An 18,502-nucleotide genomic window follows, 5' to 3' on the forward strand; every position below is an offset into this window, starting at 1 on the left:
CCATATAACTTAGACTGATTTTTCAGAATCTTAAGCTTAAGACCTATACATGTATTTGTGAGTAAGCATGCAATTATGTGTATGCCATGGTGCAAATGTGGAGATCCGTTTCATCCATCCTTCCACCATGAGTGTCAGTTTCATCCATCCTTCCACTGAGAGAAGTCCAGTAGTAGAAAAAGCTCACCAAATGTGGCAGAAAGCACCTTTTCATCCTAAGCCAATCTGCCAGCCTTAAAACTCTTTAAATTATTAAGAAAAAAAAATCTACAATTCTGGATAAAAATAAAAGGCTATTCTTTTAAGAGAATAAAAATGGACTTCATTTTGCAGACTTCCACACATTAAAACATACAAAAAGAACATCTCACAAGAAATTATATAAATCTGGCCAATATATAGCAAGATCACAACAATCAAAAAGGCTTTTAACTTTTGCCAACAAGCAATTTTTTCTGCACTGTTGGGATGAAATGCTAAGCTGACAATGCTTTCTCAGTATTCATGAGGCCCAAGGTTCAATCACCAGAACTGCATAATCAAAATACTTTGCTAATGAATATCAAGAACATCTCAAGCACATGAAACCCTGTCTCAAATTAAATTACTAATTCTATGTTCTATTAATTACCATTGATAAGTGGGTATACACAAAGTAACAGGAGTATACAACCTTTTTGTAAAAAAAGCAATTCAATTTAACAAGATGTTAAAAGTTGTCAAAATTGTTCATATATTAGCATTTATAAATTCACCTTCAGGAATAAAAAGATAACCTCATTCAAATCCACTAACAGGCACATATTCTTTCATAGAAAATAAATAAAAAAATAAGCCTTCACAAAAAGGGCACTAGAATCTTCCAATCATGCAATTTCAAATCACAAAAAAAATAAATAAATAAATAAAAAAATAAAAGCGCCTCAACATTTCAATTCTCTTGTGGAAGAATATTACAGAATTCTGGGAAAGCATACACCCAGTGAGAGTAACTGTTCACTATAGTCTATTAATCCTACTATACTATTTTATGTTGAAAATTCAGACAACAACAAAAAAAAGGAAATAGGACATAGAACATAACTACATTTCATGGTTATCTAAGTGGTGAAACTAAAAATGATCTTATTTTCTTTCCTACAGCTCCATATTTTGAAGTCTCCATTCATAGTTTTATAGTAAAAACAATAAAAGAAATTAGCACTGACACAATTTTAAGCAAAATTGCTACAAAGGTTTATTTAATCCCACCATTTGCCCACTGAGAAAACAGGTGTAAGCACACTGTACAATTTAAATGATACTGCATGGCCAAGAGGGAAGGGATAGCCTACAAATACCTGTGCTAGAAGTAGAAAATGCTAGAAGTATCCCTGAGAGCAAGCCAACAGAGAAGCAGTGGAAGGAAGTTTTTTCCTAAGGAAGAAAAAGAGAACAGAAAAGAGAGGAACAGATCAGGTATCATCCAAAAACTCAGAGGAAAGAGAAAAAGAAAAATAATAGGAGCAAGATGTCTAGTTCATTACAGACAGCAATGAAAGATGTAGAATAAAAAGGAATAAGTGCAAATTATTCTTTCAAAAAGGTAAAGGGGTCTGAAGTTATGACTAGGTTAAGAGCACTTGCTAGTTCTTGATGAGAACCCAGGATTCATTTCTTAAGAACTACACAGAAGAACACGGCTAGCTGTAATTCTATTTCCAGGGGTTCCTTCCTATCATCCTCTTCTGGCCTCTGAGCCTGCATACATGCTGGGGGAGAAGGGGTGCGCACCACAAAATAAAAACATTGAAAGTAAATAAATAAATATAAAAAAGGGTTAAAATTAAGTTACTAACCAAAGCCTATAATCCCATGATTCAGGAGGAAACTAAGGCAAGGGAATTCAAAATGGGCCAGCCTGAGCTAAACAGAGACACTTTGTGGGGAAAGTGAAAAGCAAACAATGAACTAGAGAGCCAGCTTAAGAGGTGTTCTTGATTCGGGAAGGGGCAGATGAACTGGAAGGCAACTATACAACAACAAACTGAAACTGAATATAAAAATTCTAATAAATAGCAGTGCACTGTGGGAGGTGATAGTGATGTACAACTTTTAATCTAAGCACTGGGGAGATAAGAGGCAGGTGTGAGTTCAAAGCCAGCCTAGTCAGAGTTCAAGGGGAGCCAAGGCCACACAGAGAAATTCTGTCTAGAAAAACAAACAAAAAACTAAAAAAAAAAAAAAAAAAAAATCTACTTGTTAAATGTTCAATAGATCCTCCTTTCATCATCAAGATCAAGAGGGCTCCGCAGTTAAAACAGGTCGACATGATTCAACTGACTGTAAAAATCAAACAGTCTAAAATCAAGTTTACCAGAAAGACACTGGCTATATCAAGTTGAGCTACCTTATACATTTATTAAACAAAAATTTCGTAACTGCCCAGAGTTTCCATATATTTCAACTGAGAAAAAACTGATTTAAGTATAAAACACACCACTATAGTGTTATTTTGACAACTCCGTAATTATTATTATTTGTTCCTAGGCTGAAAAAATTGCCTAAAAGGTTAATAGCTTTTCACAATCCCAGTACTGGGAAGCAGAGACAGAAAGATCTCTTTATGTGCCAGCCTGTTCTACAAAGCAAGTTCCAAGACAGTCAAGGCTACACAAAGAAACCCTGTCTCCAAAAAAATAAAAAAATAAAATAAAAGAAAGAGAGCAACCAATAAAAACAAACAAAAAACAAAGAAGCAGGCTGAAGAGATGGCTCAGTGGTTAAGAGCACTGACTGCTCTTCCAGAAGTCCTGAGTTCAAATCCCATCAACCACATGGTGGCTCACAGCGATATGTAATGGGTTCTGACGCCCTCTTTTAGTGAAGACAGCTACAGCGTACTTATATATAAAATGAATGAATGAAAATTATTTTTTAAAAAACTAAAAAAAAAAGAAAAAAGAAAAAGAAAGAAAAAGAAAAGAAACATCACAAGACATGAGTGTAATTCCACTTTCAGCAGTTCACAACCACCTATAAAATTGCAGCTCCTGGGGACCCACCTGCTTCTGCTCTCCATAAGTTCATGTACACACACAAAAAAATTCAACTTCAAACTACAATTGTTCTGTCCCAATTAAGCTCAACCTTCCTCCTCACAAAAAAAAAAAAAAAAAGGAGAAATATTCTCAATATTAGATTATGTTAGGACAGCCTAGTCTGGGATTTGATGAGAACACACTTAATTTCTTCCCAGCTGAGATTCTATTACCCTCAAAAGATTCAGGATAGAGGGTGGCCAGACAACAAAACAGCATTATAAATAAATAAATAAGTAAATAAATAAGTAAATAAATAAATAAATAAATAAATAAATCTGATGCTAGTTTCACTGCCTGCCTCAATGGTATGTGTTCCCAGATGAAAAGACACACACAGCCTTTATAGTTTGATACACTTATATTTTGAATAAGTTCTTTTTTATTAAAAACTGTTTATGTATTTATACATATTAAAAGCTAGAAAATAAATCACATGTTCAGTACTACTAAGTCATTATTACCCTGCACAGTTCAACACAGATGTTTCAAAGAAGAGCAATGGAGGTGTTAGAGGAAGGACTGAAGGAGATGAAAGAGTTTGCAGCCCCACAGGAAGAACAAAATATCAACCAGCCAGACCCCCCTCAGAGCTCCCAGGGACTTTTTTTTGGCAAGCAAAGAGCACACATGGAGGGACCCATGGCTCCAGCCGTGTATGTAGCAGAGAATGGCCTGGTCAGGCAACAATAAGAGAGAGCACTTGGTCCTGTGAAGGCTCAATGACCCAGAGTAGGGATATGCTAGGGTGGTGAGGTGGAATGAGTAGGTGGGTGAGGGAACTCCTGCATTGAAGGGGGAAGAGGAGTGGGGAGGGAGAAAGGTGGTTTGTGGAGGAAAAACTGGGAAGGGGGTAACATCTGAACTGTATTTTAAAAAATGATAATAAAATGCTAAGCTTAGATAAATAAATAGGAATGATTCTGTGCATTACTTCTCTGAAGAAATTTTTCTCTAGGAATAGGATGTCATGAACTAGTTATGTGACAGAAGATTATGATCCTGAGCTTTATAAAATATGTACCTTGTCTGGTTCATACAGTACTGGGATCCAACCCAAGGCTATAAGTATGCTCTGGAACAAACCTTTCCAAAAAAACTTAATGACATGCTAAAGGTTGAAACTCAGATGAAAAAGTAGCTTGGTCATAAAAACATAGCTGTGCTTCACCAGAAGACCAACTTTTGATGACACCCAGCACCCACATAGTAGCTCACAACTATCTGTAAGTTCTGAGTACCTGATACCTTAATTCAGGGCTCCATGGACATCAGGCATGCATGCGGTACACAGCCACACATTCATAAAACAAAAATCCCATAGAAATAAACGTTTATAATTTAAGTTGTGGGGGCTGGAGAGATGGCTCAGCAGTTAAGTGCACTGATTGCTCTTGCAGAGGACCTGGGTTCAGTTCCCAGTATCCACATAACAACTCACAACTATCTGTAACTCCATGCAGGCAAAAAGCAATGCACATAGACTAAAAATATATTATTTTAAAAAAGAAAAAGAATGAGAAAGATAACTATTACACATTTCCCACCACTATTTTCAAACATTTAAAATTTTTATTATTTTTCTTCAAAAGGGAGCACAGGATACATTACTGAGGACTGAAGAGCATTTGCCGCTCTTGAGGGGGATTTCCCAGGACAAAGATCAACCAACCATTTCCACCCATGAGCATCACAAGATTTATAACTACCTATAAATCCAACACCCTTCTTCTGAACTCCATAGGCACCTACATAAACTTGTATGTATACACAAACATAATTACTGAATTGAAACAGTAAGAATTAACTAAATAAAATAAATAAAAGGATTGGCTTTAAAACTCTGGAGGTGGGCTGGAGAGATGGCTCAGGGGTTAAGAGCACTGGCTGAACTTCCAGAGGTCAGGGTATTCACACAGGAGGCCGGGGAGATTGTGTGTCATGTAAAAGTACTTGACAAACATGAGTCTCCCAACCCAAGTTTACTTTCTGTAATAAAGATGGAAGAAGTAATTTCACAAAGCTGTACGTACACACACGTGTACACACACACACACAGCATGTACACCCATACACATAGCTCATGCACATATACAATAATGAACTATTTTCTTAATATTTAAATTAAAATTTGCCATTCAACAATCTAGCAGAATTTTTACAATGTTACTTAAACCAACACAACTCTAATCACAAGAATTGATGACTTCCATTTGTTTCTAACTTTTAGGAGGATATAAGTGAGACAATGTCTAACTATATAGCCCAGGCTAGTCCTAAATGCTGTGCAGACCAAGAATGGATCAAATTTGGAGGTTTTTCCCTGCCTCCCCTCCAGAGTACTGAGAATACAGGAATGAGACCATGTCCAAACCAACTCATTTACAAAAATTTTACTGTAAGAAACTGCTTAAATTTCATATACTAAACACATGGACAAAATATTACTATGGATATTAGAAACAATATTCTTTATTGTATGGCTCAAAATGTTGACACTTGATGTACCAGAAATGAATAGCTACACTTGTCCAAAAGCTCTAACTAGCATAAACATATAAAGAAAGACATGTATTTAAAAATTTAAAGACTTGACAATATGCCAGCCAAGGTCAATAGAAATGTTTTAAGGAGCTTGTGGAATAGATGCATTTTCCTTTTACTTTTCGGTATACCCTGTGCTGATCATAATTATATTTATCCATATCTCAACACTGGTTATGGGGACCTATATATTTTGTTACTACCTAAATTGAAGTGTTAAATACTTAAATATTTTCTGTTTTTAACAGTACGCCTTTAATCCCAGCACATGAGGCAGAGGCAGGAGGATCTCTGAGTTTGAAGCCAGCCTGGTCTACAAAGTTCCAAGACAGCCAGGGCTACACAGAAAAAAACTTGTCTCGAAACCCCACCCCCTACACACACACACACACACACACACACACACACACACACATGAAATGACACAACATAGAAGCTAGGATTAAAGTCTCAAAAAGTGATGTTATTCAAATTAACTTAGTAACGATAAGAATGTCTGTTTCATAAGCTGAATGTAGAAAAACAAGAACTCTACTAAGTGTAACACTAAGTATTCACATTACAATACTTAGATACAATACTTAGATAATCGGCAACTCCAAGGAACAGACTGACCCACCTAAGGACTAAGGAACTAAAGCTCCTTGCAACCTCAATCCAAAGAACTGCAAATTCTATGGCAGAGGCATAGCTCACACACAAAGCTATCTTGGATCAAAGAACTTACTCCTAAGTACAAGGGGTAGTTATAGTCAACATGACAAATTATTATTCTTCATCATTTACATTTGACATTCCAATTTCTTTTTAATAATTTACCAATATAATGACTGCCTCAAACTGTTAATCATTCTAAAATAACTAGAATTCAAGCTAACCACTCACTGGTTCACTAGATTAGAGAGCTATGTTTGACTAGTTCTGAGTACTTTATAAATAGTGACAGTCCATGATTTACTCAAACCCATAATTTTAATTTCAAAAGAATGTATGTTATTCTTCATGCTACCTTATATAAAACAGTTCCAATTTAAAAAAGCAGCAGCAGACCAAAAATGAGAGAGCTAACAAAGCATCTTACACTTTCATAATTCAGACAGTGTTCATATGATATCCACAGGTCCTCCCACCACCAAACTGAGTGTCAAATCCTAAGTGCTTAAAAAAACAAAATGGTCTCTCAATAAAATCACTAAGCCAAGGTGTACTTAAGGACCACAATGGTTGGTTGAAATAAGTGTTACAACATGTGCTAAGCAAACAAAAACATGATATACCATAGCTAACAACCTTAAATCAGGGCTTCATGTCAGTGACTGGGAACTGATCTTAGAAAAATTTAACTTTTTTCAGAAAAATTTAAAAATCACTTTAAATACAAACTGTGTGCTACTTTGCTCAGAAATTAGGGAAATGACCATGTACAATATTTCGGTCCTCATACTGAGAATGTTTTTATTTGGTTTTGTTTTGTCCTTTTCAGATTACCATGAAATACATACATACCTTCCTCCTATTGAGTCGTCTTGTGGTTGGGCCCCGGCAGTGTTCCTCTGTGAACGTCGCAGTGACCCCCCTGGATTGTTATTAGGCCGGTTGGACATTGGCACCTCTCTCTTGAAGGGACATACCCTTTCTAGACACTACCATTCACTGAAAGAAAAAAGGAGGGGAAAAAATCTAATTAGATACACACGATAAAATTAAGAAAGTGTGGCACAACAGAGTGTATTGCCTTATTATACTATATAACTAGACTGTTGGATGTCAAAAATTTGGGGCTTGACTGATAGCTTAGTAGTTCATCTAGGGGACCTGGGTTTTATTTCTGGTACCTACACATTGGCAGCTCACAATCAACTGTAACTCCAGTTCAGTAGATCCAATGTCTTCTTTTAGCATCCTTAGGTACAAGCATACATAAGGAATAAATCTTTCAGGGTCAGCAAAATGGTTCTTGCTGCCAAGCCTGGGACCCACCATGATGAAAGAAGAGAACTAGTCAGTTGCCCTCTGACTTTCATTCATATGGGCCACATGGGCACACACAAATAAACTTTAAAATTAAAGCATTATGTCATACCTAATTTATGATTCTGCTGTAACACTAACAAAGTAAAATGGCAGTATCTTAATACCAACATGAAAGCAGTTCATTACAGTAAGTGAAGCAATGGTCCCAGATGTCCTTGAGTTATACCAGATCTTCTTGCTATAAAATCAAGCTTGCAAAGTTTTAATTATGGTATAAAAGGGCAAAAAAAAAAAAAAAAAAAAGAAAAGAAAAGAAAAAAGGCTGATTCCCAGAAAATGTTTCATAAAACAAGCCATTATTTGGGCTGGTAGAATGGTTTAGGAGTTAAAACCAGTCACTACTCTTCCAATGGACCATAATTCAGGTCCCAAAGTGTCAGTCAGTTCACAACTGTCCAGTGACTCCAAACCTGCTGGCCTCCAAAAGCACCTTCATTCACGTACACATATCCACATCCAGACAGACACACACCTACACATAACTTTTTAAAGTCTATATTTTAATCAAACAAAAACAGTTTGTGTGAATAAATCCAAGTCAGGTGTTGTGATGTACATCTTAATTTCTAATCCTGGAGAGGCAGGATCTTAGAGAACAGGATCTCTGTTAATTTGAGGACTTATATACGAAGTTTCAAGCCACAGAAACTACAGTGAAAACTTGCCTCAAAAAAATAAATCATAAACCTGATTTTCATTGTTGCTGTTTTTGAATCAGACTAGATTAAGAGATGGAGACAGTGTCTCTCAGTCTCAGTCTCTCTCTCTCTCTCTCTCTCTCTCTCTCTCTCTCTCTCTCTCTCTCTCTCTCTCTGTGTGTGTGTGTGTGTGTGTACACACTCGAATTTGGCCTCTAACCTGAGATCCTGTTTCCATTAGCACAGTACTATGACTACAAGAATGGATTACCTCATAAAGTCCAAATTTTTTAAAAGATGTATTTATTATATAAGTAAACAATAGCTATCTTCAGACACACCAGGAGAGGGCATTAGATCCCATTACAGATCCCATTACAAATGGTTGTGAGTCATCATGTAGTTGCTGGGATTTGAACTCGGGACCGCTGGACGAGCAGTCAGTGCTCTTAACCACTGAGAGATCTCTCCAGCCCAAAATCCAATTTTTAAAGCCTCTGAACAAAGTTGCAATCAGTTCTTCCAGTATATGTATTTTGTATTTACAAGGGGAATAGGTGATCTCCTACTTTATAAAGGCTGATGACACCTCACCCAACCACTCACAGCTTAAAAGTGGACTTGAGGTTTTTTTTGAGCTGCAGGAAAAAAATAGTTGAGTTACAACTTGACTGAATTCCATACAAAAGAGCCACTTATCCTTATTCTAAGCAAACTATTAAAAAACTACCTGAGTATGACAGCTCATTCCAGCACTGAAGAGGCTGAGGTGGTAATGAACATTATGTTCAAAGTCAATCTCTGGGTTATACAGTGATTTTAGGCCAGCCTTGGGTACTTAGTTAAGACAGTGTGTATAAAAGAGAAATTCAAAATAGCTACATGAATATATCAATTTTAGGGAAAAAAATAAAGTATTATGGAATCACTAAAAAGAAAAGGACACAGAGGAAGAAAATAAAAGTTAAATTTACAAACGCTAGAGAAAGACCTCCAGATATTCCCAAGACTTATTCCAAGAACAAAAGTAGAAAGCTCATTTTTTTATGCTTTTTTTGCAACCAAATTATTCATAAAATATTTTCTGGGCTAGAGAGAGATGACTCGGTGGTTAAGAGCACTGGACCCAGGTTCAAATTTCCAGCACCCAAATGCCCCATCACAAAAACTACAGTTGTAGGGACTCTGACACCCTCTCCCAATGAACATGAAAAAATTTATTTTAAAAATTCTTTTCTACTGACTACTTGAGAAAGTTGGAAGTGAGAGATAGTCAATTTTCCTAAGTTAACAGGACAAGCTGTTTTATCAGAATAGTTCTAACTACAGAGCATTCCAACACCAACAAGTAGAATGACATTCTATATTTAGATATTTCAGATGAAGGTAAAGAACTTGCAATAAGAAAGAGCTGGAGCCATCCTCTTAAATTTACTGTATGAAAATTATGTTCAATTTATACCAACTATGCTATCATTTTAAGATTTAAAAAAAAAAAGAAAAAAATGAAGCAGGACAGTAGTGGCACACACCTTTAATTAATCCCAGCACTCCAGAGGTGGAGACAGAGGCAGGGAGACTCTTAGGTTTGAGACTAGCTTAGTCTACAAAGTGGGTTCTAGAACAGCCAGGGCTACAAGTTCTCAGGAAGAGAACTCAAGATAGCTAATCTAGGGTGGAAAGCACCTAGCTTGAGAACCAGAGTTGGAGAGAACCAATTCCCACAAACCTGCACACACATGTGCAGCTAGAGAGATGCCTCAGTGATTAAGAGAACTTACTGCTCTGAAAAGAACCGGGATTTGGCTCCCAGGGATTAGCTACATTCTGACCTCTCAGAGCACAAAATTCGTATAAATAAAACACTCAGATGCATACAGAATTTTTAAAATATATTATAAAAAATTTCAAGAAACCGTTAAACTTCTAACAGGAATGAATGCTAGGAATATATCTTAGTCACAGAGCACTTACAGAGCATGCACTGGGTTCAATTTCCAACACTTCAAAAAAACAAAAAACAAAAACAACAAAAAAAAAAAAAAAAAAAAAACAAAGCTTAAATACAGGTTGTTCCTTCAAGGAAAACTTCTCCACAGTTTTGTTTTTCTTAAAAAAGAAGGGCCTCAATTCACTAATATAAGCCCACACTTGTCTCACACTTTTCCATCCTCTTGCCTTAATGTCTACATGATGCATGATGGGATTATAGGTGTGCACTATCAGGCTTTGCTTTTTTCTATCTTAACAGGTTACAGACTGGGGGGTGTGGGAACATTATAAAGAATTTCGGTCCTTTGTTACCTGAGAAAACTATAATTTTAGGATACAATAATACTTCCTAGTCAAATAGTCCAAAGCATAAAAGGGAACAAAAGATTACTACTATTAGAACTTCAAGTCACAGAAATTATATTTGATAGACACAGGGACAAGCGTATAATTTAGTATCCCTCAACAGTGTTCAGCAGCCCCCAAAACCAGTTCAGATTACATTAATTCATGAAACTATTACCACCTACTTGAGACAACTTTTAAAACTGAAATAAGCCTCTTGGCCTCTCTTGCTCTTGTGCTCTTGCAGCCTTGCTCTCCCTCTTCCCTTCCCTTCCCCCCTCTCTCCCATGTGCTCATGGCCTGCCTCTACTCCTCTCTCTCTCTCTCTCTGCCTCTACCACCCTCTTAACTCTCCCATGACCTGAATAAACTCTATTCCGTACTAAAAAAAAAAAAAAAAAAAAAACTGAAATAAAGCTGAATCTTTACAATGAACATGGAAAAGGGAAAAGAGAGAGAAAATGAGCACAAGCCATGTAATGTCTGCAGGAGGTTTTCATCATGCATTTGACATTCAATGTGTATCTTTCTTGTCCCACATCTTCCTATTAATCTTGTGTTTTTTACTTTTTGAGTACTATTATGTGAAGCACACCCTCCCACCTGTAAGTACTTAAAAGACAGCCAAGTATTGGAATTACACTACTAGGCACAGTTAATGTGGTACTAAAGGTTGAAGTAAAGCATACTTTGCAAGCTATATCCTCATCTCAATTGTTTTTTTTTCCCTTGAGACTCAGTACACACAAACAAAATAAAGTCTTATAAAAAGTGAACTAAGGTAACAAAGGATAGTACACATGTGACAGCTCCAAAATAAAATAAAAAGCTACCTCCCTTGTCATGTCTTTCTTAAGAATGTCAGACTTGAAATAAGCCTGCCTTTAAAATACCAATACATAACCTTTTCAGCATCCTCTCAGAGAAAAAGTGCCAAGAAATAAATGCCATGGAATCCTTACTCATAAGGAGCTTACTATTTTATCAGCCAACTGGACTCCATAAAGATCTACAAGTCAATAAACAAGCAATACAAACACCAAAATAAGAAATTTAATCTCTATCTAAATTTCTCCATTAAAATGACAGATTAGGGATAGTAAAATATTCCAACTGGCAAGGGTATTTGACCCAAGTTTGGCTCCCAGCACCCACAGGTGGCATATAGCCTTCTGTAACTACAATTCCGCAGGATCTGGCACCCTCTTCAGACTTCCACTGGCACTAGGAATGTATGAAATGCACTCACATACATTCAAGTAAAACAATCATACACATAAAGTAAGAATAAGTCAATCTTTTAACAAAATAAAAATATAAAGTGTTTTGTAACTATAGAATCCTAAGCCAATGCCAAAGTAGCTATAAGAAGGAGTTAAGAGGACTTAACAGGTGACCATGCAGTATGACCTAGCACCCACAAAAAGCTGGGTGGGCAGAGATATCTGAAATCTATAATCTGGGGAAATGAACACAAGAGTTCCCTAGAGCTTGATGACCAGTCAGACTAGCTGAATTGGTAAGCTCCAGATTCAATGAGAGACTGATATACAAATGAATGATTTAAGATTCCCAATGTCAACCTCTGGTCTCCACATACAAGCTCATATATTTGCACATATGAACATGTACACCTCAAAAGAAGGGGATGGGAATAAGGCTGTCTATTAGTAAAATTTTAGGAGGAAGCAAGGCATGGTGACTCAGGCCTATAATCCCAAGCACTTAGCAGGGAAGAACCATGCTGAAGTGAAAGATTGCCTACAGAATGTAGCAAATCTCAAGCTAATACATGTCTGTGTGTATGTATATATAATATACACTGTTAGGCAGTGGTGGAGCACACCTCTAATCCCAGCACTCAAGAGGCTAATTCAGAAGGGAGGGAACAACTGAAAACAAGGATAGATGTCATACTTTGTTTAAAAAGTACCTTTCAACAGGGAGCTCCAACAGAAGATAAATGAGGAAGGACATGACAGTGCAAGCCTATAATCCTAGCACACATGAACTGAAAGAATCTCAAATCCCAGGCACCCTGGGCTACCTTACTTCCTGTCTCAAAAAAATTGAAATGTAAGATGACACTGGCCAACTACTTCAACAGAGAGCAGGGAAATTCCCTAATATAAAAGACCATATCCTTTGTATTCTATTTTCAGAATACTAGCTATATTAACATTTTCTAAGGGTCTCAGAGATTAAAATAGTCAACTTTTAACCCATGTGACCAAAAGGGAGTAGATGAGCCCTTTTATAGCCAACAATAATCTGTTGGCTACCACATTAGCCAGTTATTAGAGATGGGTCAGCTTATTGCTATTACTGTTTGTACATATCTTAAGGAGGTACTGTAAGTACAATGAGTAGATAGGAGATGACCATCAGACTACAGTCTCTGGAATTCACCTAAGACTCATGGTTTATACGGCTGTAAAATTCATTTGAGCTTTTAAGTTAAGTACTTTATAAAAATTCCTGCTTTGGGGTGAGGGGTGGGGGCTGGCAGGATAGCTTAGTTATTAAGAACATTGGCTACTCTTCCATAGGACCCATGTTCAATTTTCAAAAATAACATGCTGTCCCACAACCACCCTTACAGACTCAGAAGACCTGATGCCATCTTCTGACCTCCATAGGTATCCTGCATGCATGTGATGCAAAGAAAGACACCCACGTGTATAATACTCAATCTTTTAAAAATAATGTAAGAGAATGAGAACTTGTGTATGAGGTCTTAATAAATAAAATGCAAGTGTGGACGCTGAGTGTAAAAACTTACCCTGTGTTTGTAGAACATTAAGAAAGTTTCACCCAAATAATGACTGATAATTGCTTCCCCCAAAAAATAAAATCAAATCAAAAACTTGGAAATACCTGGCAGAGAAGTAATAGACCTGTTTGTGCCATATCTGAGCCTCATATACAACCATGGTTTTATTTAGAAAGCCTCTAAAGTAGTGCTTTTTTTTTAAGAGGAAAAGGAAAATGTCAAAGTCACTCAAACTACTTTACTAGAATGTCTAAAAATTTCAATTGTATTAGAAATGAGAACAATTAAGCTCCTAGATACAGAACAAGTCCTCTTGACATATAAATGTGTTGGCCTGTATGTTGTTCATTCATCCTTCAGAGCCTTGTCTCCCAAAATTCAAACATGTAGATCAAAAGCTTAGACTACAAAAAAAGTGTCCATCTTTTAAAAGTAAGTACAGTAATTAAATTAAACCTATCTTCCGATGGTTCACTTCAGGGTTGTCAGTATTAAAATTTCCTTCCCCAGAATCTGTAAGAAATTGAATGCAATTTTTACTAGTGCCATAAAGGGGATTTAGTCTCAATTGACAGATACTCTCATAAACCTTACCTCTCCTTTTAAGCTCAACATTTCTTCCAAGAACAAAAGACTATCAACTATACTTTAATATCCTGTACACTTTTATTGTATCAAGCCACAGTGAACATACACAAGTTATAACAACACAATTCTTACCTCTTATTATATCTATCTCTTAACAATGCAGATGATTAGGTATTACATAATAGATGAAGGCTCATCCTCATTCTAAGTATCTGCACATAAAAGACTGGTCTCTTCACTCCAGGACACTATCTCACACTGTATAGTCTAGGATAGCTCTGAACTCTTGGCTATCTTGTTTCAGCCTAGTCAGTGTTGGAATTACAGGTGTGAGTTACCACCCCTTCAACCACCAGCTTCACCCCTAATACTCCACCCACCCTGCCCCCATCTACCTTAACAGTGCAGGTCACCTCCAAACTCAGGTATCCTGCTTCTACCTTCAGAGGCTTTTGCTCTAAAATGTGAACTACCAAAAGAAAACTGTCATTTTTATAATTAAGTGTGAGTACAGGTTGAATAGGTAAAAAACATTTTAAATTAATTAGTGGCCTTTAATCTCAGTGCTAGAGAAGCAGAGGTAAGCAAATCCCTGAAGCCTGGTCTACAGAGATAACACATCCAAAAACGTTTAATAAAATTAGAAAGAAATGATATGGTAGTACAATTTAAACTGTAAGAAAATACTACTTGGGAGCTGAAGAGTTGGCTCAGCGGTTAAAAGCACTGATTGCTCTTCAAGAGGTCCTGAGTTTAATTCCCAGCAACCACACTGTGACTCACAACCATCTGTAATGAGATCTGATGCCCTCTTCTGGTGTGTCTGAAGACAGCAACAGTGTACTCACATATATAAAATAAATCTTTAAAAAAATATGACAAACGGGGTTGGGGGAGGGAGCGCCTGGAGAGATGACAGAGTGGTTAAGAGCACTGGCTGCTCATCTAGAGATCCTGGACTCAATTTCCAGAAACTACATGGCACCTCACACTACCAATGTCCATAATCCAATGCCTTCTTATGGTGTGTCTGAAGGCAGCAAGGGTGTAAGAGTGTACACATACACATAAAATAAATAAAATCTTTTAAAAAACACTACTCTTAAATGAATGTTAAATCCATATGGCTATGAATTCACAATAATGGTATTTTAAAGCCTGCAAAGATGGCTCAGTATGTTTTAAAAAAAAATGCTGCCAAGGCTGACCATCTGAATTCAATACCTAGGAAACACATAGTAAAGGTAAGAATCCACTCTTGCCTGACCGCACTGCAGGCACACACACACACAAATACAAAATAAATCTATTTATTTTGTGGGTATTCTACCTTGAAATTGTTTTCCAAAGTATTACACTGCATCAGCAGGGCATCTTAGGTGCTCTATTGTATTTATTTGAGAAGAGAGCTTTATACATCTCACCTATCTTTATACATCTATATCTATTTCAAATCAATTATATCAACAGATCATATGCCAAACTTTTCCTCAATATCAATGCCAAACCTTTCCTGTGTATCAAAAGGTATTATAAACCAACTGACATTTACTTTGTAAGAAATATCAAATCAAGGAAGAAATCAAATTACGGGCCTCTATTCTAGACAAATACAGAACCATAGATCCATGATAACACCAGCCTCAGACTTTTGTTTGAGACAGTCTTACTAACCCCATTTTGTTTCCTTCCTCTATCTCCCAAATTACCAGCCTCTCAATTTACTACCTAATCTTGCTTTCAATTAACACCTTAAATAATTACCTATAAGAATAAAAAACTAGCTGGGCGGTGGTGGTACACGTCTTTAATTCCAGAAGGCAGAGTCGGGTGACTAGAGACAAACACCATCTCAAAAAAAAAAAAAAAAAAAAAAAAAAAAAAGACTTAAAAAGTTGGCTTATTGTGGTGGCACACAACTTTAAGCCCAGCACTGAAGAGCAGAAGAAAGCAGACCTCTAGAGAAAAGACTGGATCCAGAAGGTTCCAATCTAACTGGGGGTGGAGGGGGGAGAGACATATATAGAAAGTAAAGCCTAGCTTTAAAATTAAAAAAAAAAAAAAAAAAAAATTACTGGGACCATGACTTCCAAAAGCTACATTTTTCCTTCTTCCATCACCCCACCACCCACTACTTCTTATAATGGCAGCTCTAGCCTAGCCTCTAACAAATACTAATTAACCTTTAAGAAAAGGAATAAACAGACTATTCCCTAGAAAAACCTATGTTATACTGGGGCAGAAGACAAACACCAAATATCAGGTAGTACTTGTCAAGAAATTATATAATCAAAGGCAAGAACAGAGGAGGAAGAAATCATAAGCAAAAGAAGGCTTTAGACAATGTTCCCTATCCAAATTCCACCTCTAGACGAATGCCATCTCCCTATCCCTCCCTATTGAAACAGTATGACACAAACAAGTCTATACAGTCCTAGCTATCTATTCAAGACAGTTCTGGCCAGCCTAGGCAACAAATTCAGAAATTCATTCCCTTAAAAACAATAGAGGAGAGGAGAAAAAAGGTAGAGCGTGAGCTAATTTGGGAGGTAGAGGAAGTTCTATCCTACAGCAGAAACAAAATCCCTTCCACTCAAGATGAAGCTATTTCAGCAACTTCATATGTAAATATTTGATATGCAAGATATCTGATATGCAGCCCCTGTAAAAGGATCATTTGACAACCAACACTGTCACAACCAGCAGGTTGAAAACTACTGCTCTAGTTCAAATATAGCATTTCTTAAGAGAATGTATAAACAGCAAGCGAGAACATACTGGCTATACTTGCACCAAGTGATCAGATGTTATAGTATATCCCAACTGCTACAGAAACCCCAAAGTCATATTTACACTCATTTGTTTGAACAGTTGCTAGACGAGAGGCTCTCAACCTTTTCTCAGGGGGCACCTAAGACCATCAAAAATAGCATAACTAGCAAAATGACAATTTTGTAATAGTAACAAAAATAATTTTATGGGGGACTGAAGAGATGGTTCAGGAGTTAAGAGTACTGGCTGGTCTTCCAGGGATCCTGAGTTCAATTCCCAACAACCACATGGTAGCTTACAACCATCTGTAATGGGATTTTGAATCCAATGTACATGAAGAGAAAGCACTCATAGAAGAAATAAATCTTTAAAACAAATAATTTTATGGTGAGAGTCACCACAACATAAGGAACTGTATTAAAAGGTCTCAGCATTAAAAAGGCTGAGAACCACTGTACTACATTATGCTATTTAAAATGCTAGGAAACTACTACAGTAAAAAGTCTGAGAGCTCCATGTTAACACTGATATATTTGATTTCTCAGGATTTATGCATGTTATGTTAAAACTTAACTCCAGCTTTAGGGGATTTAACACCCTCTTCTAGCTTCCTCAGGCAACCACACACACACAGACTGGTCACACCAGTGTGAATAAAAATTAAATAAATTTTTAAGAATCACCAGCCATCCGGGCTAGTGTTGGCTCAGGAGTTATGGGCATTTACTGCTTTTTCAGAAGGCAAGGATTCAATTCCCAGAACTCATATGATTAACTTACAACATTCTTTAACTACAGTTCCAGGAATTTGACATTTCCTTCTAACCTCCAAAGACATGCCATGGACATGGTACACATACATACACAAAATTTTAAAAGAAAAAAATTTAAAAACCAGTCATGAGCCAGGAATCATGCATGGTACACACTGTTCATCCCAGTACTCAGAAAGCGGAAACAGGCAGATCTCTCAGTTCCAGGCCAACCAGGGGCACATAGTGAGAGCCTGTCTCAAAAACAAAAACCCAAAAAGAGACTGGGGGCAAGATTGTTCAGCAGGTACAAAGATGCCTGTTGTCAAGCCAGATTACAAAACCTATAGTGGACTCAACTCCCACAATCTGTATTCTGACTTGTACAAGCCACACCACACAAAATTTAAAAAACACCTCAGAATATTGAGAATTAAATTTTTCCTAATTTACATGAAAAGTTAAACTAAACAAGGTCAACTGGGAATTCATCTTGCTAAGGATTTCATCAATACTCTTCAATGAGAGATATAGACAGACATATATCCTTACCACCCCAAGACACTCAACTCTTAAGTGAGTATAAGAGAAATCTACCTTCTTAAACCTTATTTTCAGATGTTTAAGTCTTTTCTATCAGTAAGAATGGTTACTAGCTAGCAATAACTAATAATTACTCAAGCACCTATCTTGTTTCAGGCATTATTCTCACTCCTTTCATTAATTCTCCTTGCAGTCTTAGGTCATCGGTACTATTCGTCCATTTTTAAAAAGGAAAAATTGAAGCCAAAAGTGATTCACCCAGAGATATGTAGCTAGTAGTTTAGAAGCCAAGATTTAAACAGATTCCCAGCCTTGGCTCTTAACCATTACTCAAATTCCTTCTATCACTGGGGCATTACCACATTAGCTTCCTAAGATTAGCTTCCTAAGTCCATGTACTCCACTATCATGCTCAAAGAAAAAAACCAAAAAGAATTCAGT

The 18,502-nt window shown here is 36.8% G+C and overlaps 1 protein-coding gene across 10 annotated transcripts in view; it reads right to left on the reverse strand.

Moving 5' to 3' along the window:
* Nucleotides 1-18,502, reverse strand: part of TRIP12 (thyroid hormone receptor interactor 12) — a 106,033-nt gene that overhangs the window by 74,127 nt on the left and 13,404 nt on the right. For all 10 annotated transcript variants that reach the window (XM_080933308.1, XM_080933316.1, XM_080933315.1 and 7 more), the window contains exon 2: nucleotides 7,131-7,277. In XM_080933308.1, coding sequence (XP_080789434.1) covers nucleotides 7,131-7,228 — 98 coding nt within the window. In that variant the 5' untranslated portion in view covers nucleotides 7,229-7,277. The remainder of the gene's footprint in view (nucleotides 1-7,130; nucleotides 7,278-18,502) is intronic.

Source organism: Micromys minutus, assembly GCF_963924665.1.
Source record: "Micromys minutus genome assembly, chromosome: 19".
NCBI classification, from domain to species: Eukaryota; Metazoa; Chordata; class Mammalia; order Rodentia; family Muridae; genus Micromys; species Micromys minutus.